A 26,460-nucleotide genomic window follows, 5' to 3' on the forward strand; every position below is an offset into this window, starting at 1 on the left:
GTAAAATACCGTCCTTTAAATATTGAACATAAAATAGTTACATCAGCATCATAAAAGAAGTGCTGCTCTAGTATAAAATTAAACATTTAACATGTGGGAATTTCACCATAAGGGTATTATGAATAATGTGTGCTGTGATGGGAAAGAAAGGTTTAAATTATACATGTTTTATTTTCCTCTAGAGCCGGCACGTCACGCTAACGTTTCATTCTGTGTCTTGCCATTGCCTGCCCGTAGATTATCTATGCTTGTAGATTGTCTTAAATTATATATCCATTGATCTCTTTCACCCCCACTGTCTCTCGCATATCCCACTTTTTCTCCACGTGAAAATCATCACATTCTTTATTGAAACTGATTTGTGGTGCTTGATTCATTTAGTTCAGCTGATTATATACATTTACTTGTCTGTCTCTCTCTCAAGATACTGCAAAAGACAAGAACAATGTCAGACTCAAGGCAAAACAGGTCTACAGAATAGCTTCTGATAACCCATTTAAGTACATACTATAAACAGGTTGTTATGCTTTTAATTATTAAATTAAATAGACCTTAATGTTTTTACAAGTCAAAAATTCTCAAGCATAACAGTTTAAAGTTTGTAATTTCTGCACTAAAATCATCATGAACTGGAATTGCAAGAAAAATAATAATCATTACTGACCAGGGCTGCATTTCCCAAAAGCATTGTGAGTTAAGACCATTGGTGGCAAATGTTCTAAGATCTACTTAGGCGTATGCTGCTTTTGTAAAATCCAGCCCAGATCATTTAGAATTTTCTATGACAAAATGTTTTGGGTTTTTTTGGCGTAAATCGATTGTACTAGAAGACATTTAATCCAGCCAAAGAAACAACATTTTACATGTATATTTATATATGCACACACGCACACTCACGCACGCACGCACACACGTTAACCCTCTGTGGTCGGCAATCGCGCCCGCGCAACAAGCTAATTTCTTTTCCTTATCAGTGCAAAAGAGACTCAAATTAATATTGATTTTGATCTTACATATAAGTGTTGTGCATCAATAGATCCTATTAAGTGTCTATTTTTTGTTCTGCTTTTTGTCAAATAAAGAAAAATAAACATGATGCGAATTTTGCCTTCTCTCTGTCAGTGAAGTTCATTCTGAAACCCGTCTGAAATTGAATACTGTGGTGGTCCAAAGGTACATGCAACCAACAAAAAATGAAAAGATTTACAGCATATTCTGTAATTCTCAATAAGAAAATGACTCTCTGTCAGTGAAGTTCATTCTGAAACCCGTCCGAAAATGAACTGTAAATAAGTAAATACTTGTCATGCAGGCACGAGATTTTTCATTATGAAGCTGAAATTCTCTTTTAAATGAAGTCATTTATATAAAAAAAATAATATTCCAAGTTTATGTTATCTGTATGAAAAGAGAGAGATGTCACTCTTTTTCCTTTCATCTAATTATAGCATATTACCTGTTAATGAGTTCCGATCATGGAGGGAACTTTGGGCATTTGTGTTGTTTTTAATAACGTTGAGCGATGAAAGCTCTTTAGAACCTAATTCTTCTGACCTCTATCAAGGCAATAATTACTTATTCGCATCTTCAATATCTGTAAACGGTTTGATAAAGAACAAGTCAGGGATGAACTGGCCATAGGGAGCACAGGGATGCTGGGACCATTGTTAGGCTGTCTGTCACACTGCACACACATTGTTTAGGTATTGTTTAAGGAACATAATGAAGAGTTCAAGGTGTTGCTCTGGCCTCTAAATTCCCCAAACCTCAATCTAACTGAGCAGCTTTGTGATGTGCTGGACAAAAAAAGCTTGATTCACTACAGCTCCACCTCGCAACCTACAGAAAGGATTTGCTGCTAAAGTCTTGGTGTGGTTTTGGCAGGACCAACGGCATATTATTAGGCATTATTATTATCATCATTGTTTTTTTATCACTTCATGTGCTGTGACAAGAGTCCTCAGAGAAAGGTTGAAATTAAGGCAGAATCTCTTTGATGATGTTGTAAGAGGACATAACCTAAGCAATTAGTGCATGGAGAGCATCTGAGTGATTAAAAAAGAGGCTCTACTCAAACAAACCTGAACAACATGAACCCAATTAATACTGTGGTGGTCCAAAGGTACATGCAACCAACAAAAATTGAGAAGATTTACAGCATATTCTGTAATTCTCAATAAGAAAATGACACTGAATGCTGCAAAAGATGAAATACTCCACATAATGACATTGTAATCATGAACCCTCTTGCGGAAAGGACACGATGCAAATTTGTATATGCATATTCAGATTTGCGGAATGCATATGGTAATATCAGAGAAATTAACATTGCCAGAAGGCATATTGTATAAACAATTACTGCATGAAGAGGTGCAAGGCTGAAATATATAAAAAACTGTAAATACTTTGTTGTCAGAAGAAAGAGGCAGAAGAAGAGAACTCAGACTCAGTCTTGGGCAGAGCCATTATGCAATTTCTTACGGATCCTAAGCAATGAAACGGTTCAAAATTTTCAAATGAACTGATTCATATTCACCTCAAAGGACTTTAGAATCTCACTTTTTCTAACAAGAGACAGCTGACCTGACTGTCCTTCCCAGAAGAAATGGCGCACATCATAGCAATACGCATCTGATTTTCATGCCTTTTCTTGGGGTATTAAAGCACACTGAAAATGTCTGTTACATCCTGTAATGGCTATTTTAAGATTCCACATCTGATCTCAGAGCGACAGAGTGAAGGCTTCGTGCCCTGGTCTGTAGTCACCAGCAACTGCCGACAGAATGAGAGATACAAAAAATAAAACTTGTGGTTGCTAAGAATAACCAGCTGTCGTGATGAATGTGATTGTTGAGGTTTTAGGTCAGTGGAGCAATGGAAATATTTGATTTGCACCCATCCCAAGCAAGACATCACTTAAAGGAACACTCCACCGTTTTTTTTTTTTTTTTTTTTAAATAGGGCTTATTCACAGTGTCCCCTACATTAAAATAGTTTGGCAAAAGCATTTTTTTTCAAAGTGCATGTATCGTCTTAGTTTGGAAGCGCCGACGCTAGCTTAGCTTAGCATAATGAATGGAATCCTATGTTGCCAAGTAGCATGTCATGAGTAAAAGTGATAAAAAACAAAACAAAAAAAAACCCCTAATAAACCTTCTTGTGGCCTGTGTATTCACAGCGAGTACAAATAGCATTTCAAATTAAGACTGGGCAATTAAATTGGCAGATTTTGACTTGGGCCTATATTAGGGTGAATCACAGGCGAAGCACTGCCACTTGTGCGCAGTCATATCACGCAAAATAATCACTTACTCTGTGGAAATAATCACTATGTCTATCTATTGGGTCCATTCGGCTTGGGGCGTTTTTTTCAGTTGACTTTATCGCACCGGGAAATGAAGTCGAGGACCGCAGGATGGATCAACGCCGAGAAATCATCGGAAGCTGTAACACAACTGCGGGCACGCTCATCTTGATCTAACACGGTGAGCCTGGTCATCGATGGCAGTACTTTGTCCCAATCGCCACACTCTATTTCAGTCGGCACAGGTTGGCATATTACCCCACCACCAGTTCGTGTTGGCTCTCATCCTCACGGCTGTTGAGCGATCGCAACATCCTCCTTCTGTCAGTCTATTTCCATTGTACGCAGCTCCTCTTCTGAAAACTCTGGTTCACAGAGGTATGGTTCTGGGTCTTGACTGTCTGAGAAGTCACCCTCTTGGTCTCGCAAAAAATCCCCCATGTCAATCACCATTCACTATGTCTACTGTCGTAAAAATAGCCAGCAAATATTCACGCCGGTATGTTGACAGAAGTTGGGCTATTTCAGGTGTTGCGTGATATGACAAGTAGCAGTGCTTCGCCTGTGATTCCCCCTAATATAGTCCAAAATCAATATCTGCCTATTTAATCGCCTAGTATTAATTTGAAATATTTGTACTCGTTGTGAACACAGGCCACAAGAAGTAATTAGGTTTTTTTTATTTATTTTATTTTTTTTTGTATCACTTTTACTCACGACATGCTACTTGGCAACATAGGATTCCATTCATTATGCTAAACTAATCTAGCGTCGGCGCTACCAAACTAAGACAATGCGTGCACTTTGAAAAAAATGCTTTTGCCAAACTATTTTAATGTAGGGGACACTGTGAATAAGCTCTATTTAAAAAAACGGTGGAGTGTTGTATAAAAAAATAGTCATAATTTAGAAATAAAAGGCATTTTTCCTAGCCTGATTTTAACCTCTGATTTGAACACTCTGTTTGAAGGGGCGTGTCTGCTGTGGGATTCAGTGTAACCGCCCACTGCTGTGATTGGCTGACATGCTTGCATATGAAATAGATACATATTAGTGGTTTTAAAGTATTTAGATCTAATCATAAAATGTTGCTGTGATGAGCATTGAGCAAGAATATGACAGTTTGTTGATGTAGTTTCTGCACTCTCTCTAATGCTTTCACCAATGCAAACACGATGATGTACATACAGTAAGAGCTTCGTTGTGCAGTGTAACGTGCGTCATTGCTTTCATAACGAGTTGTTCAGATAAACTCGCGCTGTGTGGAAAGATTGCTCTTTGATCGCTTTCAGTATCTAATTTATTCACAATTTAAATCAGGTATATTTTTATCCCACTAAAAGAAACAATGGTAAGTTGATATTTTAGTCACTGGCTTGACTTACTGATGCACAAAGAGTATTGGACGATTTTGAGAGAAAGATTACCTGTCTGAACTTGAACAATTAGGCTACATATCAGAAATTGTTGCTTAATTGGTAGCTCTATGATTTACTTTCAGACGTTCATCGAGGTTAAGTCTGTATTGGCCCAAGTTGAGGAAACAGTCGTTGGTGAAATGTTTGGACCATACAAAACTTTGGAAAGTTGTGTTGGCACATTTCCAGTGAAATTAAAATTAACCCATTGTTTCTTCAGAGGCTTAGATGAAGAAACTAAAAGATACTTTCATTTGTACATTCGAACTGCTGTGCTTCGCTCGTTTGCAAGCCATGCTATCTCTCGAGGAAAAACCCGAATCGCACTCGCTTGTTCATAGTACGTACTTCCTAGCTCAATTTCTCATGGGCGAGCCACATTCTCTGGACGGGCAAAGCAGAGAAAGGGGAGTTTACCTTTCCTCAGTATGACGTCATACGGAGGAGATTCAAGATCAGCTCGTCTGACCTTTCATTTTCTCAATGAAATCATATCATATCATTCACCATATCATACCTTCACCTGCCCTCCAATCCATGATCCATATTTTCCAGCTCATTCTGCACCCTGGCTGGTCGTTCTTTTGCCACCTCAGCAACAATCCGTGTATGCTCCACAATCAGTGAAACCGACTGAGCCATGGCTTATACACCCAGAAATGCCATACAATCAGCCACAACCCTCACCTTATGAGATCTTTCCCTCATCGCTGCCAGCACAGGAGAAAGTCTATCTAGGCCCTAAGCCATGAATTCCCATGTTGATTCATCGAGACCCTGTGGAATTTGCCAGGCTGAAGATGTCATTGGAGAATCTACTGCCAGCAGGTGCTACCGAGCTCTTTAAATACAAAATATTGGTCGAACATCTTAAATTAGAGGGTAACACTTTAGAATACGGTTCCTTCGTTAATGATTAACTACACAAGAACTAATGAGTAACACAATATTAACAATCTAGTAACTATTATTAACTAACAAGAAACTCTGATTAATGAACTAGTAAGTAATAGCGCATAGACGAAAGTGGTAGTTCACTATTAAGTAATCAATAACTACTATTTTTTTAATACTTCCCAGAGAACTACTGAAAAAGTTTATTAACAATCTAGTAACTACTATTAACTAAAATAAACTCTTATTAATGAATTAGTAAGTAATAGCTCACAGATGAAAGTGTTACTAGATACTTCTGTGGGAATTACTAATTATTTGGATTCGTATTATAAAGTGAAGATCATTGGAACTAACTAGTAATTACTCAAGTGTTACTAAAGACATTTTCTAAAAGTATACTAAAGTTCACCAAAAATCTCAAACGGTTGCGCAAATCATGACTAGATCATGTAGTAACACTTGAGTAATTACTAGTTAGTTCCAATGATCTTCACTTTATAATACGGATCCAAATAATTAGTAATTCCCACAGAAGTATCTAGTAACACTTTCATCTGTGAGCTATTAATTACTAATTATTTGGATCCGTATTATAAAGTGAAGATCATTGGAACTAACTAGTAATTAATCAAGTGTTACTACATGATCTAGTCATGATTTGTGCAAACATTTGAGATTTTTGATGAACTTTAGTATACTTTTAGAAAATGTCTTTAGTAACACTTGAGTAATTACTAGTTAGTTCCAATGATCTTCACTTTATAATACGGATCCAAATAATTAGTAACTCCCACAGAAGTATCTAGTAACACTTTCATCTGTGAGCTATTACTTACTAATTCGTTAATAAGAATTTATTTTAGTTAATAGTAGTTACTAGATTGTTAATAAACTTTTTCAGTAGTTCTCTGGGAAGTATTAAAAAAATAGTAGTTATTGATTACTTAATAGTAAACTACCACTATCGTCTGTGCGCTATTACTTACTAGTTCGTTAATCAGAGTTTCTTGTTAGTTAATAATAGTTACTAGATTGTTAATATTGTGTTACTCATTAGTTCTTGTGTAGTTATTCATTAACGAAGGAACCGTATTCTAAAGTGTTACCAATTAGAGGAAGCCTCCCTTATCGCTGACTCTTACCTGAACTCTACCACTCCATCCTCTGACACAATGACAGCCTTAAATGAGAGGTTTGATCAGCCGCATCAGATTACACTCAAAAGAACAGCACAGATCATGGATGCTCCTGACATCAAGCGAGGGGATCATGAGGCATTGCAAAGATTTGCACTTCAGATGAGAACTCTTGTTGGGATGCTGGAAACCCTTGGCGTAGAGGGAGAAGTGGAATTAAAATGTGGCTCCCACGTTGCCAGACTGCTGGGTAAACTACCTCCAGAGTTGATGATGCTGATGATGATGCAGTCCAAAGTTGGGGAATTTTTAATCGCAAAAGGAAGTTTATTCCACAACCGTGGGGCGGTAACCGTAAAGGAGCAACCACTCATCGACTTTAAGAGTTGTGTGCAGACTTCCGCAGACACCTACGTATATTATCAGTCTGATTTAGTGTATACATTACCTGAATTCTCTCCAATACGAAGAAGTGACTCCAATACGAAGCATGGTGTCTAGGCCATACTGAACCACCCAACAAACGAAATCATGAGAGCCGGGCAAAGCCAGCACCACTTCACTAGACCAGCCACTATCCTCCATGGTGTCAAAGCTGTCTCAAAGATAAAGGGCCCAGAACCAGGACGTAAAGTATTCACCTCTGAGAAAGCTCTGAGCATTTCTTAAGTAAGTGCGCTACTTTCCAGACTTTCACTCCTGAGCAGTTCCGTGAGTGGATTATTGAGAACAAGAGGTGCATAAAATATCGTCGTTCTCATGCTGTTACAGACTGCACTCTCAAGAAACCCTGCAGCATTTGCCAAAACAAACACCTACAGATACTGCATGAAGTAAATTCTAAGGCAAGTAAAGAGGGCATATGCATTTTAAACTCCGCAGTTAGCACTGCTTATCTAAATCGACCTAAAGACTGCAACCGGGTATTGCTTAAGGTGGTAAAGGTTCGTCTGCAGTATCGTGAACAAGCTCTGGAGACTTATGCTGTACTCGACAATGGTTCAGAGAGGACCATACTCCTCTGCAAAGCAGCAAATAAGCTTAGCCTGCATGGAATTCCTGAGGAACTGGCATTGAGAACAATAAGGCAAGAAAACCAAGTACTCTAAGGAGCATCTGTCACTTTTAGTGTTTCCCCTGGCTCACAGCCAAACCGGAATAACCACATTAGTGGAGCATTCACTGCTCAGAATCTGGGACTGGCTGATCATTTCTACCAACTAACCGTCTTCCAGAAAAGGAACAAGCACCTCAGAGGTTTGCCACTTGAGCACTTTGATCAAGTTCACCCTCTTCTTCTCACTGGAGCTGACCAGCCCCATTTGATCAGTCCAACAGAACCAGTGCTTTATGGACCACCAGGAGGGCCGGTCGTTATACGGACCAGGTTAGGGTGGACACTACAGGGCTATAGGGGTCTAAAACAGAATCCTAGATCTCAGAACTGTTACCTGACCTCAGTAAACTCTGAAACAACTTCTGAGAAATGTAGAGAAGTTGTGTCAGGTGGACACGCTAGCATTCAAATCAGATGACCCATTACAACCTGAGGAGCTGCTCCAAGCTTGGTATACATGGGTAGCAGAACTGCCTGAATTATATCGAATCACCTTACCTCGCTGCTATTTTCCCACAACTATGGACCAGCTAGACATGATACAAGATATGTCCATGCGTTTTGTGATGCATCTGAGACTCGAGCACTGTCCTGACATGGCTCCAGTCAAACTCGTGTCCAAGAGTTTCTGAAATCCAAGAGTTCACAGATCAGCGGTCATGGAGGTACGTGAGATCACCCTTAACCCGGCAGATGATCTGACCAGGGGTAAATCTATGGTGGAACTAGCACTGTGCTGGATCCAAGCCACTGCATCACCAAACTGTTAATTCATGATTTTGACCAGAGATTATGCCATCCTGTACCAGGTGGTGTCAAGGTCCATCTTTTCTTTAACAACCACATGACGAGTGGCCAGAAGCTCCAAGTGAACTGGTGGAGGCCACAGCAAGCACCCTTCAGCCTGAGCAAGCAGAGCAAGCTGCTCCATCTAGTGCAGGAACTTATCAACAAGCAGTCTCCCTCCTCCTTAAACAGTCTCAGCTCGAAAGTTTCCTAGAGGAATATAACCTTCTCAAGGACAATAAACCAGTTCCTTCCATTAGTCGCCTTCATGTTCTGGCTCCTGAGTTTGATGCAACAAATGAGGTAATTCGATTTGGTGGACACCTCCGAAGAGCAGAGGACTTGGATTCTAACTTCAAACACCCAATTGTGCTGGATCCGGTCCACTGCATCACCAAACTGTTAATCCAGGATTTTGACCAGAGATTATGCCATCCTGGACCAGGATGTTGAGATATTGGATATTGAGAGGGCGTGAGGCTGTTCGGAAGCATCAATATGCTTGTCTGGAGTGTCGGAAGTTAAGATCCAAGCCTGTTTCACCAAAGATGGCTGACTTGCCTCCTGCTTGACTTCGTCTGTTCAAGCCAGCGTTCTATTTCACACATGTTGACCCAATGACACCAAATCATCTTTTGATTGGGCGGTCCAGTAGTTTATTGCCGCAAGTTGTCTACCGAGATTCTGAATGCCTAAGTCGAAGACGGTGGAGACAAATCAGATACTGATGGATCATTTCTAGGGCAAGTTCATTAGCTACTTCTTACCAGGTCTTCAGCTGAGGCAAAAATGGCAAAGGACTACTGAGGACCTTACTGAGGGGTCTGTTGTAATGATAGTTGACACCCAATTACCAAGAGCTCGGTTAGTAGGAAAAGTGGTAAAGGTGATTCCAAGCGCTGATGGACAAAGTCACCTGAGGTAAAAGTCAAGGACAAGAGCTTCACCAAACCTGTGGTAAATCTAATTCAGCTGCCTGAATTGCCTAAGGAGGATTAACATTAAATTGGATCACATTTACATAGCAAATGTGGGGGCGGCTGTTACAAAGGTGGCGCAAAGGTGCCATCTAGTGGGCATTTGCGGATATGCTGGAAGTGATTGCGCAAGAGAAGTGCCCGTGATATAAACAGCTCTCCACAGTAAGACTGTACTAGATGTCGCGGTGCAGTGTTTGTGTTGAACATTAATAACTGTGTACATCCTTTCTCTCAAATAGAAATACTGACTCTAAAATTACTTTGATACATCTGATTATTCTGAACATGTCACTTGTCAGTCCTTTTCCAGTTTGAACCTTTATTTTGTGTGCGTGTGTTTGTGCGTAAACCATTGAGGCTTGAGTGACTTAAAATGACACAGAAGCCTGCTAGCAACACAATTACATAACATATCTCTGACACACACACACACACAGCCACCCCGCAGTGGGAAAGCGTCTTCTCTCTGATGAGAGGTAATTGGCTCAAAATGTGTCCAGAACCTTTACTGCTGAGAATCACTGACAAATGATTCAGACCCTCTTACTGTCACATTACAGTTAGAAGGAAACCAGGTGTGCTCTCTCTCTCTCTCTCTCTCTCTCTCTCTCTCTCTCTCTCTCTCTCTCTCTCTCTCTCTCTCTCTCTCTCTCTCTCTCTCTTTCTCTCTTTCTCTCTCTCTCTCTCTCTCTCTCTCTCTCTCTCTCTCTCTCTCTCTCTCACACACACACACACACACACCTCCTCATTATATACTAATAGACAATGTAACCCCATTTTAAATGTAAGAATCCCCACATAGGCAGGTGGAGAAAAAAAAAAATTATCTGATATTACAGCAGCAGACATACCACAAGCTTTCAGATTTACAGCTTACAGCCACATCACGCCAAGTCCCTTACACGCATTATTGCCAGAAAGCAAAAAATTAAATAAATAAATAAAATGCAGGGCTGCTCCTCTCCTCCATCAATCTCTCACTCTCGAGAATATTCTGGAAGCACTCAAGAGAGAAGCCATTACTCCAAAGAGGAAATCTGCAGGGGAGTCTCACCTTCTTGCCAAGATTTTACTGTGTGTATCCATGATTAAATGGGTCTGATTTTTTTTTGTTCTTGTGGACTATCTGCCTGAGGCTAGCGGATGGAAACATTCCATCTTTATCTGATTTTTTTTTATTTTCAGTAACTTTCTTTTTATTTTCCATATATTTATCATCTAGTGTGCCCTAACGTGTATTTGTGTATGTCTGTACTCTCCTGAGCCCTGTCACTACAGAGAATAAACGTAAAAACACTTTACTAATTAGACCACTAAAAAGACCAAATGTAGATGACTACAGGACTGAGAACAGAAGGAATGAATGGCACCAGTTGCTAGCGTTGTTTATGTGCTTATGATGTCCACGGTAAGTGTCCGACTCACTAAAGGAACTGCTATCAGGTGGTGCAAATGCTAAAAATGGAAAAATTTATATTATATTATATTATGTCACATTATATTATACATCAAAGATAAATAAATATAACTATTTTTAATGTAAATTAATATTATATATATTCAAGAATTTCTTCCACTTCAGGAAAAATGAAAATAAATAAAAAAAGGTCTGTCTCTATAAATATATCTTTCTTTCAAACTCTAGAGCCATCACTGTACCGTACCTAAACCTCCCTCCTCTTTCTCACACGCACACAGACACACTGAGGGAGAGTGTGTCAGTCTCAGTGGGTGATTAGGTGACACATTAGGGCTGTTCAGGTAATCCTGCCTGTCACCTGCAGTCATACACACGCCTAATGCAGCCATGCACTGAACACACACACACACACACACACACACACACACACACACACACACACACACACACACACCGAAAACTGCTCTAATTCAGTGAGACAGACTGATGAGCTATGAGATTCAGTCTTCTGTTCAATTTACTGCTTAAAGAAAACAATTCTAAACCTGTCTGTATCTCTTTGCCTAAGTAAACATGTGACTCTCGGAGGAAATAACATGCCACACACCTCTAGAAAAACATTTGAACTCTGAGACTATGTAGACCCAGTTAGGCATGCTTATGGCAATTTTATTACAATAATATTATTTAAAATGATTTACTTTTCTAGAAATTAACATATAATTATCATTTTTGTTATTATTGCTATATTTATAATAATAATTATTATTAACAATAATTATTATTCTATTATTGTTCACTATCATTATTATACAAATACAATTAATAAAAAAAACAATAAAGTGAGTATCTGAATGTTATTATTTTAAAAACAGTAATATAACACACAGCACATAAAGCATTACCTACAGAAAACCATATGATCTGTGAGGCTATAAACACAGTCAGGAGTGTCATCAAATATTTACAATAATGTTCTTGTTACAACTGATTATTATTATTATTTATTATTATTAGTAGTAGTAGTAGATGCACAAATTTATTGTGTATATAAATAATAATAATAACCAACTAATACATATGATTCTCATTGTCACCATTATTAGACATGTTATTGGAAAGATCAAATTAACCTCCTACAATGATGTTATTTGTTTGCATATAATGCTAAGATAGCCATGGAACTTTATGTGGCCCGACAGTATTACTGTAGTAGTTTAGGCAAACAGCCCGTCTCAGAATTCGGAAGTTATTGCCAGACTGTTTCTTATTCTGGGTCACATCATTAATGCAAAAGCCTTCTGGAAGAAGTGTGTCTGTGTGTGTGTCTGCCTGAAGGCCCACAAGCTGTCTTATAGACTCTAACCGATTAACCAGAAAACACAAAATACGAAGTGTACAGTACAGTACATTACCAAAGACCCCCCCCCCCCCACACACACACACACACACAGTACACATCAGAATATTCCACAAACCTAACCTCCGTCCGTCCCTCCCTCTCTCCATCTCTCCTCTTTTAAATGGCAGATACATGCTTGAAATCTAAATCTTTCATTCTGTTGAAACCCTCAGGCTCCCTTAACAAAGACACTAAACAAGACTGGTCTTTCATTTGTCCACAGAATACATCTGAAATCACTATGTTGCCGTTTTATTTCCATATCATATATACTATATGGATTAATTGCTGTTAAATGAAGAGAATTCTTTTTTTTTTTCCATCACCAATTCAAAACTTTTTTGCCTAGCTGTTGTTGAGTCATGGTGATCATGAACTCAAGCTTGCACGGAAGATCCTGATCCTATTCCACTTTTTTCTGTCCTCTGTTTACTATTTATACAGTAGAGAAAAGTCTAAGAATAAAAACAAATCTAAAAAAATATATTAAAACTGTTTTTCTTTTGCTTCAGCTTAAAATGTACTGTTTGGCAGGGTAAAAGCATGCTGGGAACAATCAGGGTGGAAAAAAGACATTAGGGGGAGAGAGAGAAAGTGATAAAGGGAAAGTACGTATGAGAGGAACTTTTTGATTTATTCATATCTGACCATTAGCCTAAAAACACTATGTTGTTTGTAGGTTTAAGTGTGTGTGCGAGAATGAGTGCGTGTGGCTTAGTAATTGTTTAGAAAGAAGAGAAAGTATTGAGGGAAGCAGCAAACAATGAGCTTCTATATAAAGCACAATATTTCAGCACAAAGTAAAAAATAGGACGAATCAAGCTGAGCATGAACAAACAAAGGAGTCTGAAATGCTACTGACAATCCTATCAAAAACAATGAGACATAACATACGAGATGTGAACTTGCTAATGTTTCTCACCCTTTTACGTAGATTGCAGGTGAGAATGAGGTTCCGGGAGAAGGAGTTGGCAAACGCCGTGTAAAAGTCTAACACCTTCAACAGGGCTTCTCTCTTTATGATGTGAAGATCACAGTACGTTAACGCTCGAACATTAGCGCATGAGTGGGCCAAAGTCGTCTCCTTCCAAAACACATCACCAAACACGTCCCCTTTACCTGAGAGAGCAAAAGGACAAAAGGTTCAGAGAACATGCAAAGGGCAGATTACATAAAGTTATTTAAGTGGGAGATTTAATTGGTGTCATTTAAATGAATCATCTCACAGGAGGGTTGAGCTTTGGAGTGATCAAATCTGACAATTCAATTAATATTCTCTTAATACTGTAGATCTAGAGACAGGCCCCAACCTGAGCTGGAGAATTGCTTGACTGTACTGGAAAGAGCTTACTCTACTTAAAAGGGTAATTAAAAAGCATAACTTTGGATCTGATTTCTTGGTGGGAGCTGCATAAAGCCAAATAATAGCTTTGTGTAAACTGACAGAAAAAAAAATTAATAAGTCTCTCAAAAATTCATTCTCTATCAAAAATCTGTTATCATTTAAACACCCTCATACCATTAAAAAAACTGCACGATTTTCCTCTACAAAAGAGGATAGAATTTTGAAGAATGTTCAACAGTTTTTGGATATTTACTGGAAACGTTGCCCTTGCACGGTCATTATATACAAAGCTAGCATATTGACTTCAAATGAATTAGAACAGTGGATTAGAACAAAAAGCCATGTGTGATTTTCACCCCCATCTAGCAGTGAAAAGGTATATGACCATCCAGTGAATATTAGTTTCTGTTCCTCTCAATTCCGATTTCGTTTTAACTCCTACGGTGGCCAATGTAGTCCAAGATTAACATGGCTTCCAGTTCGACCTCGTCCATGAGTGTTAACTCAAACGTAAACGCGAAAAGCGAAGCTTGAATTAACGGGTATGTCCCTCTTTGGCTAATGTACTTTCAAGATGGAGGGTCAACATGGCGACCAACATTAGAACCCCTTACCCGTATGTATGTTCAGTGGCATATTATACACTCACGAGAATACTTTATTACTTGAACGAAGTAAATATACATTAATGAGCACATATATTTTTGAAAGAACTAAGTGTTTTTAGCTAAGAATAAACTAAAAGAGTTACACAGTGTAGCTGTAACTTTTTTTTTTTAATCCCTCATAGTAAAGATTAATATCAACTTTTGTTATGTGAAAAACTGCAGCTTCTGGAAATTCTTCAAAAAAATGGTGAACCATAGAAGAATAGAGGGTGAGTAAATGACTGAATTTTCAATTTTCAAATAATTTCATCCAGAATGTGACATATATCCTAATGAAAAGAAGTAGGAGGACGGGAGCTTGTTCAAATCATCAGATGTTGACTGGATGGAGGCAGATTTGAATGGGAGCTTGCTGTCAATTGTAAGAAATGGACGGGGTTTAAGTACACTAAATGATTGAAGAAGTCCAGCATGTTTTACCAAAGAGAAGTCTGACATGTCACTGGAAGATACAAAATTACAAGTAAAAAAAAAACCATGCATGAATGAATTGGCATGGTGATGGCGCATGAATGGGCGTGGATAAGACACATGCCTTTGGTGTGAGAGACCCAGGTTCGAATCCACTGTGAGACACCAATGCGTCCCTGAGCAAGACACTTAACCCCTATAGTTGCTCCAGAGGCGTGCAACCTCTGACATATATTGCCATTGTAAGTCGCTTTGGATAAAAGCGTCAGATAAATGAATAAATGTAAATGTGAATTGTTCACAATAAGATCTATGACATACATTTAGAAAATAGATAGGGTGGAGTCCCATTTCCTGCCAACCTTAACTTTTAAGGCCAAAAGGAACTCAAACCTATTCAGAAATGCAATAAATGTAAAGCACAAAAGATAACTTAGAGCTCAAGTATCATTTTTTAATTATCTCTTATGTTCACAACTGAGTGAAAGAGCCAAGAAACATTAAGAGACAGTAAGAAAGCAGGATAATTGCTGCATAGATGAACGTGGTATTATCAGAGAGGAGTGTAGCTGTCTCTACTCGTTTAAGATGCCGAAGATCAATGGCACACTGATCTCTTCCATCACTTTCCACAGATCCTTGGCGCCAGCGACCCAAAATAGACCTTCAACCTTCAAGTGCAAAATCCTGCACTGATTCCATAGGACGCAGCAGTGCTGAATGTGCAGTTGCCACAAGAAATCTGGGAAAATCAAAACCCTTTTTTGCTGGTACAAACAAGAGTTTCTTGTTTTCAGGCTAATATTTTTGATGCTGAGCTCAGCATAATCTCCTTACAGAGATCATCTGCCACAGGTGTTTGTCCTGCCAATTAAAGACTTATTTCTAGTAGCAAAACATATTTAATTGGCTGCACATGCCAGACCAATTAAACCACAATTAGCAGCTGCTTGGAATGCATGCACACACATGCGCTCTAATTAACCGTTCAAAGCAAAACTGAAAAATCCTCTTTTCCTGAAAACCATTATTCTGCGGTCATCTTTGACAAAGCAAACCACTCTTGCGTCAAGCCTAATAACATGTAGACCGCACAATGCACAAGAGCTGTATGTTGCATTTAGTAGATAGAATACAGTATATATAACTTAATTTATACCAAACTAACTTAATACAAATTCCAAATTGATTCATGTAAACATTATTATGATAAGTTGTTACACACGGTCAGGGTATTTATTTGAACTCAAACATACTGTGTGCAGCAGATCTGGTCTTCAGAGACTTTGTCAAGGACTCTACTGAGACTCTGAAGACAGTCGTATCCCTGAAGAGGCTGTGGGGTTTTACAGTTTATCTCAGAAGCCACCAGACATTGTCTCCAAGGAGTCATGTGTTACCATGGCACTCTGTTGCCACGTGAGGACAGTTAAACCCATACCTTCAGGTTCATATACTGTCATATTTTAAAAATACTTTTTTAGTGTGTGTAAAGGTTGAGAACGTTAGGAGAGACATTTGAAAAGGCTCTCTAAAGTTGATACATTTGAAAACTTTTATTTTGCAAATAAAAGTATCATCCCAGAAGAACAGCATGCGATCTTTATTATGTCTGGTCTCTCAGAATCTCAGTGATCTTTTAGTACATTTACGCATGCAGTTAGATGATTTAAACATTATCCGATGCTTCAGTGTGGAAGAGCAACTGTTGGAAAACACAAGTTTTAATACAAAAATGCTGTTTTCAAATGTGTCCAGATTAAATGTAGACCGAAAAACCTTTCGCAATATCTTATTTTGTGTTTCACAGAAGAAAGAAAATCATAGAGGTTTTGAACTGCATGATGGTGAGTAAATGATGCCAGAATTTCCATTTAGTTTCAACAATCCCTTTAACGAAACAAGTGACGCTTGTGTATGTTTTTCCTTAAGCACATTTACAAGAGTTCTGTCGAAGACGGTCCAGCAAAAAATAGTTTTGGGTAAATGTGTGCCATATGGATAAATGTGACTCATATCATAATTTCTTCTCATTTGTCTCCTGTAGAGACACAGCTTTACACCTCTCTAACTCCACTCCCCAGGAGCCCATCTTCATCTGCCCAGACACCCACCACCCTCCTGGGCACACAGAGACACTGTAGGTCCAGGCTTCCTGCCGAGCTGGAGCAGAGACAAGGCCTCAACTCAGCGGCCATTAGAGCTTAATGTTTAATTCCGCTGTATGGTTCCATTTCGATGGCGACTCAAGGGAGAGTGATAATCTAATGCGATTTCAGTGAAGCAGCTGATTGAAAGTTTAAAAGTGAGATGGTGTTTGTAATGGAAGTCAGTCTGATTGCTGGAGATTCAATCAAAATCAAATTAATGATGTCAAAAAGATATAATTAAAAAATAATTCATCACCATGACAACCAAAATGAATTTCTAATCTAGAAGACAAACAGCAAGAATGAACAAATACTGAGAGATGCTAATAGATGGTAAAAACAAAAAACAAAATAGCATGTATTAAGCCTGGTGCACACTGTATGATTTATAATAGTCCTTTCCGACTGTATGAATATGATCCCCAATGTGAGCCATGTTACACTGTAATATCTTAGTTGTTATTAACTGATACTGTACGGCAGTCATGATGTGTAAAAAACGGATGCACGCAAGAAGACTCATCTGGGGTTTTACATCAATCCGTGATGCATTCATTGCCTATGAGCTGCATTTACATGCGGGACAGAAATTGCTAGCAAACAAAAACACTCTAGCATCAATTTTGATCATGCCTTTCTTTTAAAAAGAAAACTGTGGGGGAAAAAAGCAAGTGTTGGTTTGTTGTCTTACTAATTGCATCATCATGTTATGCGCTCCTAATGCTTTTTGATTTGACAGTCAAATATTCTGACTTTGAAAATTTGATCACATTAGTCGTTAATCAGCAGTCGGTGTACATGTCAAATTAGCAATCAAAGGCTAGGAATTTTTAAGAATTCATAAAAAATGGTGTCAGACGGCCAAATCGTGGCCAAAATTGTACAGTGTGAACCCAGCATGAATCGGTGCTTTTAAAAATAGTTACCAAACGAACCCAGTATAGCGATGACCTCATCATCCTGGATGACCTCCAATGATCCTGACACCACAAAGCAGAGCAGGTCCACGCTTTCACCCGCATGGAAGATGAGGTCACCGGGGGCGGAGTGTATCATCTGGAACTCCACAGCCAATGAGCGCAAACATCCGTCACTGGCCAATCGGAAGGCAGGGTGCTCGTTGAACACATTCCTGTTCAGGTGCACGCAGATATCAGCCCGCATGTCCTTAGGGCAGATGGAGAGCACCTGTGCACAGATGATTTTCCAATGTAGAACTTTCCAAGAATAATATCCAAAACTTCAATCATGCAACCATCCCATCTGTTTCAGGCTCACCTTCTCTGTGTCGATGCCTTTGGACATGGACCACGTGGAGACGATGTAGTCCATCACTCTCTCACTGAGGCCTTTGGGCACCTGGTAGAGCTTGAGGAAATCCCGCACGTTATTCAGCATTTCGTGGTAACGGTTGGTGTTTGCGTACATCTGCTGGAAAATGGTTGTCACATTACCGAAGATGGTGGCGTAAAGGAGAGCTATAGGACATGAGGAGAGAAGAATAAAATAGATATTGGTCAGACAGATTTGAAATGAAAACATAGAAGAACACTGTGTGGCACTTAAAGTCCACTTCACGTATACAGGCAGGAGCCATTTTTGGAAAACAGTCTCGACAAGTCGAACCACGAGCGCCATGCAACTATTTGAGGTTCAGTGAACTTCTGAAATGTATGAACGGTGTTCGTGGTTCGATTTGTCGAGACTGTTTTCCAAAGATGGCTGCTGCCTGTATACACGAAGTGGACTGTCTATATAAAATATCTTCTTATCAAACGGTCTGTACACTTACAACGTTCTCAATGCTTTGTTTTGGGACCCCTGATTATGTTACCGTGTTAGTGTGGGGCTATTTTGAGCCTTGTTAGTGGTATTAACTATTTTCATTACTCTATGCCCTATATACTAGCATTATAAGCTAAACAGTTTTTAGAGATAAAAGTCTTTATATTGGATTATCATGAAAACAAATCTCCGAGAACGGTTAACTAGGTACCAATGTGTTATTAGACCAAAGGTTCATTTTGCGCCGGAGTTCTCCTTTCAATGTCTAAAATGTGTGGCAGACTAAAGAACCTAAAATTAAATAAATAAATCATTAAATCAACTTATTTTAAACAATTATGTTAAATGTACAAATATAGTTTATTTAAAATGACGGCAGAATTATCATTTGACAGATATTACATTTGTGTGTAGATTCTGAATGAATGAATGAATTTTGATGTGTGACAGAATATATTTTGTATTAATTGAAATACACAGTATTTGTTACAAACTAGAACTGCGTGATTAATCGTTAAAAAAATATCATGATCTTGATTCAAACATCCTCAAATCTCATTGTTAAATTTGGTGACTGTTAATTTTTTTTAATTTGTCATTGAATCATTCATTCAAAAGATTTTTTCAGAAATGCTTGAGCTGAAATTAATCCATTAAAGAAACAAGTGAAGTGTTTATGAGTGAGTCATTAAATCATTTATTCAAACCGGGCTTTTTTTTTAAATAATGAATTCAGATTAATTAAAATCTTTAAATAGACTGCAGCAATTAACATTTTGTCTCTTAAGTTAACCTCTAGTAAATTACATGTTATTTCGTTTAGTTTCTTCGGAATCGTGGGAGAATTCTATTTGATACAAAATAATTGTTCCCACTAATTCTCACTTTATCCCGAATCCTGCAGCTCTATTTCAAACATTCCATAATATGCAGTTTGCCCAATTCAAATGACACTTTTAATAAGAATTCATTTCTAAATGACACCCACTGGAAAAATAATGTATTTTCAAACCCATATTTTCGCAAAAAAAAAAAAAAAAAAAAAAAAAATCATTATGAACATTAATTGTTTTTTATTTAGTTTTTTCTCTTTTTGAAAAAAATATGAAATATTAAATTTTACAATGGGACGTCTTTTATAGGAGAACTGAAAGACAAACAGTAGACTGAAGTCAGACAGTTCTCTGTATGTACACAATGTAAAACTTCTGCTCCTGTTTTTATTGCCTTTCTCATGTGTTGCCACAGTATCTCTGATCCTCATCTCTATGGCAACCTTTCCTGAAATAGCTTTCCAAATACTTCCACTCACAACCAATAAGAGAAGAGCGGGAACAGAGAAGAAAGTGAAATAGATGGAATGTGATAAGATAAAAATGGATGAAGAAATGCCAAATGAAATGACCAAGTTAGAGGAGGAGAAAAGAGATTGAGAGAAACAGGGAAAACGAGAGGGAGTCAGAAGGCTGAAAAGAGTGAGTTAGAGTCCCCTTGATTTCTTCTCTTTGATATTTTTCTGATTCAGTTTTGGATATCAGCCATCTGACTAAAAGAAAGTAATTATAGTCAAATAAACCTCACACACAACCTCATAAATACACTCATCATTAAACACATGAAATGATTAACACATTAAAGGTCAGACACACATGTTTTAACAGACACATTAAAGGTGAACTTCCATGCAGAGGATCGTTGAATGAATTGGTATGAATCAGTTAGGTGAAACAAACTGAACTGACTCACAGAACTGAACTTAACAACTCTAATGCCATTTTTTCTACTCACTTTTGAAATTAGAGATGCTATTAAAGCATATCTTAACACTCTCTGAAAAAAAAGTATTTTAAGTCTTTAATGGCCAATATAATGTACATTAAAATCATCAGCTTAACTCACTGGCCTCCAAGATATCACAAATATTTGATATATTTTCCAGCCCTAACTGGATGCGACAGTTCCTCACAGTGACTTCAGCATCAGTCAGAGATTAGGACAGACAACTTGTGCTCATCAAAATCTGCTGGGCATAAATAAAAACATTCAAAGTAGGGCTGTGCAGCGATTAATCGTATCCAAAATAAAAGTTTGTGTTTGCAAAATATATATGTGCGTGTGTAATTATTTTGTAACTATAAACACACACACATGCATGTATATACTGTACATATAATTTATATTATATACATATAAATAAATAAAAAATCTTAAATATATACATGCATGTGTGTGTATTTATATATACAAAATAATTTTACACAGTACACACATATATTACACTATGTAAACACAAACTTTTATTTTGGATGGGATTAATCATTGCACAGCCCTAATTAACAAACTGATCATATCATTTTTGAGCACAATACAACCATATTCCGCCCCATACATCACCCAGTGAGATTTTAAACTTCTTATCCAGGTGTAACTTTAGGGCATGAAATAGAAAAAGTTGTAGAGCAAATGGCACGGATGGTGCATTAGGGGGAGTCTCAGGGGAGCCTGTGCAAACTAACAGACATAATGAGGCCTTATAGGACCTCACTACCACAGAGACAGACAGAGATGTGGGCAAGACAGGAAGAAAGAAAGAGTAAGACATGAGATTGGGATCTTTAGCGAAACATGAAAACAAAAGAGAAAATATCTTGACTGAAGGATCTGGAGATGAGAACAATGTGTTCGGATAATTACAGACGGAGAAAGAGAGAATGGGGCTCTGCGCTGTGTGCAAGCCTTATCAAGGAGACTTCAGAACAGCTAACTACAATTATTCTCTCCATTAATTGTGAGCTGTTGTTTTTATTGGGCGTGTGTGATGATCATCTCCCCTTGATTAAACCAAAGAGTTCTGAAGACCTTACAACACCATGAGTAGATCAACAGAGCCCCTTTTAAAACATACTCATTTCTGGCCTAACATGGCCTTATCTGGAGTCAATAATGTCATTACGGGAGAAATCCCTTGTTCTTACATTATTCATCAAGTCTTTGCTTGTATTTGCCATAAGCACGTCACACTGAAAGTTGTATCTTGCCGTTCCTACATTTCATGCGTCAGAAACCAAAGAAGCATCAACAGAGCTCATTCGGCAATCCTCTTAAAGATTCACAATGACCCAATAGTGTGATGAGCTTTTAAAATGACTGCTCCACCTAAGTGATGTTGTTATAGGTCAGGGAAACCGCTGTGTAGGTCAAAAGCAAAAAAATACTGTGTGACTCACATGTCTGAGGGGGATTTTTTACAAAAAGGCAGAGGAGACGAAGACGACGAGTGAAGCAGAGATCGGAGGCAAGTCAAGGCAAAAAGCCATTGTAATAATATAATATAATATAATATAATATAATATAATATAATATAATATAATATAATATAATATAATATAATATAATATAATATAATATAATATAATATAATATAATATAATAAAGAAGTCTTTTAAAGAAGTTTTAAATAAGTCTCTTCTGCTCACCAAGGCTGCATTTATTTGATCAAAAATACAGTAAAACAAGATTATTTTGAAATATTATTACAATTTAAAATAACTGTTTTCTATATTTTCTTTATTTTACAATGTAATGTATTGCTTTGATGACAAAGCTGAATTTTCAGCATGATCACAAGATCCTTCAGAAATCATTCTAATATGATGATTTGGTGCCCAAGAATAACTTATTATTAAAAACAATTGTGCTTAATATTTTGTAGAAACCATGATACATCATTTTCAGGATTTTTCAGAAGTCCAAAACAGCATTTATTTGAAATATAAATTTTGTATAAATTATAAAATGTTTATAAAACTTTTGATCAATTTAATCCTTGCTGAATAAAACTATTAACTCCTATAATTGTAAAAAAAAAAAAAAATCTGAATTGTAAAAACATATAAACAAAATAATATGGCCTTTTTTTATTAATATTTAAATAAAACAATATGTATATGGCCTATCTGAATACTCAATTTTGATTGGCTGGAAGGTGTGCAATAAAACCGTTTAATGCTCAGGTAGTTCCAAGTCAGTTTAATTACCATTATATTAATGCACAGTTTTCATAGAAAAGCACACACGCGTCACTTGCACACAGAGATCGGATTCGGAGATCGCACAGCGCACACAGAAACATTCAGGAACACCGAAACTTATCAACGCTGGCTGAACAGATGCAGGTAATTCACACACGCATCTCTCTCTCTCTCTCTCTCTCTCTCTCTCTCTCTCAATAATTACTTCAAATAAATGGTTTAATTCATTCATTCCAATAAATGTAATCTTACGCACTACTTTATCTCTTTGTCTGATTCAAACCCCTCAGGTCAAATACTGCACCGCAAACAACAATAAAATCTTTCAGTTGTCAATGCTGGCTAATGACCATGGTGTAAGCGGGATAATCAATGTCTAGCTTTGCAATAAGCGATATGAATGCTCACAGATGTATGAGTGTGATGTATGTTTGTTGTATGAATGCGACATACTGTATGTATGTTACAACCACCCACTTTGTGTCGGGTGATTACGAGTGTGTGTGTTTTTTTGGGCATTTTAACCTAGGTTTTCTTGCACACTAAAGAAATCTTTACATTTAAAAAGCCTGAAGAAAACATACTGTAGTTGGATGATGCCCCCAAGAGTCCTACGGGGTCATGCGGGGTCAGTGAGCAGGGTTTCTATATGTGTGTTTGTGCGGTTCAGCACACACGCATACTGATAATTATTACTGCATATCTGTATAGTTTCCAGAGTGACTCCGCACTGCACGCACAGATCTGGAGAAGGACATTAACAACGACTGGCCTCGTTCCTTCATTCTGGCTAGTTATTCACCCATCTCTCTCTATTACTGTCTCTGAGTTATTTTTGAAGGAGATGCACTAGAAGCAAAGCACTGCTGTCTGGAAGATAGAGGGGCCAGACGAGATTAGTAAGACTAACTCTGACAGAGGAGAGAATAAACAGAAAAAGAGAAAAGAAAAGTAGCAAGAAAAGAAAAAAGACCATATTTAACCTAATGTTAATATTTACTCCAGGTGATCTGATTTATCAAGTGAAAATGACTCTCTCACCGATAATTTTGTTGTGAAAAAAAAAAGAAAGACGTTAAATAACAAAATCACTCACATCCGACCATCATCATGGCCACAGAGAAGATCTTCTCTCCGTCTGTAGCTGGCGCAATGTTTCCAAAGCCAATGGTGGTCAGGCTGGTCATTGTGAAATATAGTGATGTAATATACAGAGAGTCTTTCCCAGGACCGCCCTCCCACTGGCCAGTCCCACTGGCATTGTACCGGTACGGGGATCCAATGTTGATGGCTAATTGGTAGAGCCAGCTGTCAGTCTTAATTGTGTTGGTTTGTTCGTCAATTACCTCATAATCTCCAATGCTGTACCATATGCAGGCAAGCCAGTGGGCCACCAATCCAAACACACAGACCAATAAAACTAGCACAGCTGCGCCATACTCCAGATAGTGGTCCAGTTTCCGCGCGACACGACCCAATCGAAGCAGCCGAACTACCTTCAGAGAACTGAACAAGCTGCTGATGCCCTAGAAAAAAAAGAGAAAATAAAAAGATAGTTCATATTATAATATGGTTACACTATTTCGATAGTCCACTTTAGGCATTCTACTAACTTTATAACCATGTCAACTAACTCTCAGAGTATTAGTAGACTGTTATGTTACGGTTAGGGTTAGAATATGTTGACATGTACTTTTCTCATTGTCAGTAGCCTACTTATAGCTGCACCAGTGTATTAAGCAGATGGTCTACTCTAATGACTGAGACAATGTCTAAAGTGGACTTTCAAAATAAACTGTTAAACATACCACAACATTCTATAATATAATTTAATATATAAAATATTGTTGGTATTGGTACTGTATTTTAAATATTTTTACTGTATATTTGACATGTAAATGCTACATTAAAAAAATGTTTCTCATCAGATTTGTACAACTAGAACTGCTTTACTATTGGGTTGAAAAATATACAAAAGATACAAAGAAATGTTTTCTATGATCCAGTGTGATTTTTGTATGCACAAGGAGTCTGACAACAGCCGGTCTGCTCCACACAGAGATCTGATTTCACCATCATCGAGTCCATCTGGGATTACATGAAGAAACATGAAGAGACAGACTAAATTCAGAAGACCTGTGGCAATGTCTCTAAGATGCTTGAGGAAGTCAGAAATATCAGATCTCCGTGTGGAGCATACCAGCTGTTGTCAGACTCCTTGTGCATACAAAAATCTCACTGGATTATTATAATTAAAGGAAATTTAAAAGGATATTTCCAACTGACACATTAGAGCAAATGATATAAATAACTGGCTTAAACCCATTTTTTTTCGTGAAAATACTAAGGTGCCTAAATCTTCTGCACAGTACCTGTGTGTGTGTGTATGTATATACTGTATATATATAGGCCTATATATATATATATACACATACATATACTGTATACATACTGTATACTGTATATATATATATATATATGTATAGTATATATGAAGAGTTCAGATGCAAAAGCCTCTAAATGCCATTTGAAATTTTCTTCTAAAATGACCATTTTTATCAAGCTTGTATATTTAAGTTCAGTAATTTCACTTAAATGACAATTAATAGGTAATTATCATCGCCATTTAAGTGAAATTGCGTGAGAATTAAGTGAGTTTTGTTATATGTTGTTTTGTGATGACCTGACGGGGGAGTGCAGATGGAAAGTAGCCCTGGGGCTAATTCTGGCATATTTACATTACTGAAATGTTTATCAATATGCATTGTCCCTTTTAAATAAATAAATAAATAAAATAAATTACTGAACTTAAATATACAAGCTTGATAAAAATCATCATTTTAGAAGAAAATTTCAAATGGCACTTAGAGGCTTTTGCATCTGAACTCTTCATATATATATATATATATATATATATATATATATATATATATATATATATATACAGTATATATATACACATACTAATATCTGCTGATATCTTTTCATATACAGAGGTCCTCTTTATGAACCTATAATTAAAAAGTCGTCTACACTCCAGTGACATGCAGCACACAAATGTTCGGTCTATCTGGTTATTTATTAGAAATACCACCGAGTTATTTTACAAAATTTGGCACACAGCATTGTTAATTGGACGCTGCAGTCTGAAACGAGTGCTTTTCAAATTTTTCAGTTCACTGAGCACACTTTTTTACAGTCCAAATTGCACATAATATAATTCAGTAAACAGTTTGTTCTAAATTTGGAGCAGGTGAGCTCAGCCAAGATGACAGAAAAAGGTGAGAAAGTGGTTGGACTTCAGAATCACTTTGCAAGGAGAACGCTCCGTTCTCACACATTATTGTCCAACATTAAAAGGCCTCTGAAAATGTCATACTAGGCAGCACTTTAGTCCTGCGTAAAAACATTGCAGTTCAGTCTAGCCTGGCCTGGTGTGACCATCTGAAGCATATACCTTCTTTTAAAGTGCAAATTCAGTTACAGACATGTAGTAAAAGATTCAAGCAACTCTGTGAGCAGACATGACCAACAATGCAGCTTGTTACACTCAGACCAAAATCTGTTAAAGGGATACTCCACTTTTTTTTGAACTAGGCTCATTTTACAA

General features: G+C 37.6%; 1 protein-coding gene across 1 annotated transcript in view; it reads right to left on the reverse strand.

Annotated features, from left to right (window-relative positions):
* kcnh5b (potassium voltage-gated channel, subfamily H (eag-related), member 5b) overlaps positions 1–26,460 on the reverse strand; it is a 49,696-nt gene that overhangs the window by 4,625 nt on the left and 18,611 nt on the right. The window contains exons 7-10 of the mRNA XM_039651984.2: positions 23,947–24,376; positions 18,313–18,512; positions 17,970–18,222; positions 13,383–13,579 (exon numbers count right to left, since the gene is read on the reverse strand). Of these exons, the coding sequence (XP_039507918.2) occupies positions 13,383–13,579; positions 17,970–18,222; positions 18,313–18,512; positions 23,947–24,376 (1,080 nt within the window). The remainder of the gene's footprint in view (positions 1–13,382; positions 13,580–17,969; positions 18,223–18,312; positions 18,513–23,946; positions 24,377–26,460) is intronic.

The sequence above is a fragment of the Pimephales promelas genome, chromosome 11, assembly GCF_988280905.1.
Source record: "Pimephales promelas chromosome 11, fPimPro1.hap1.1, whole genome shotgun sequence".
Taxonomy (NCBI): Eukaryota; Metazoa; Chordata; class Actinopteri; order Cypriniformes; family Leuciscidae; genus Pimephales; species Pimephales promelas.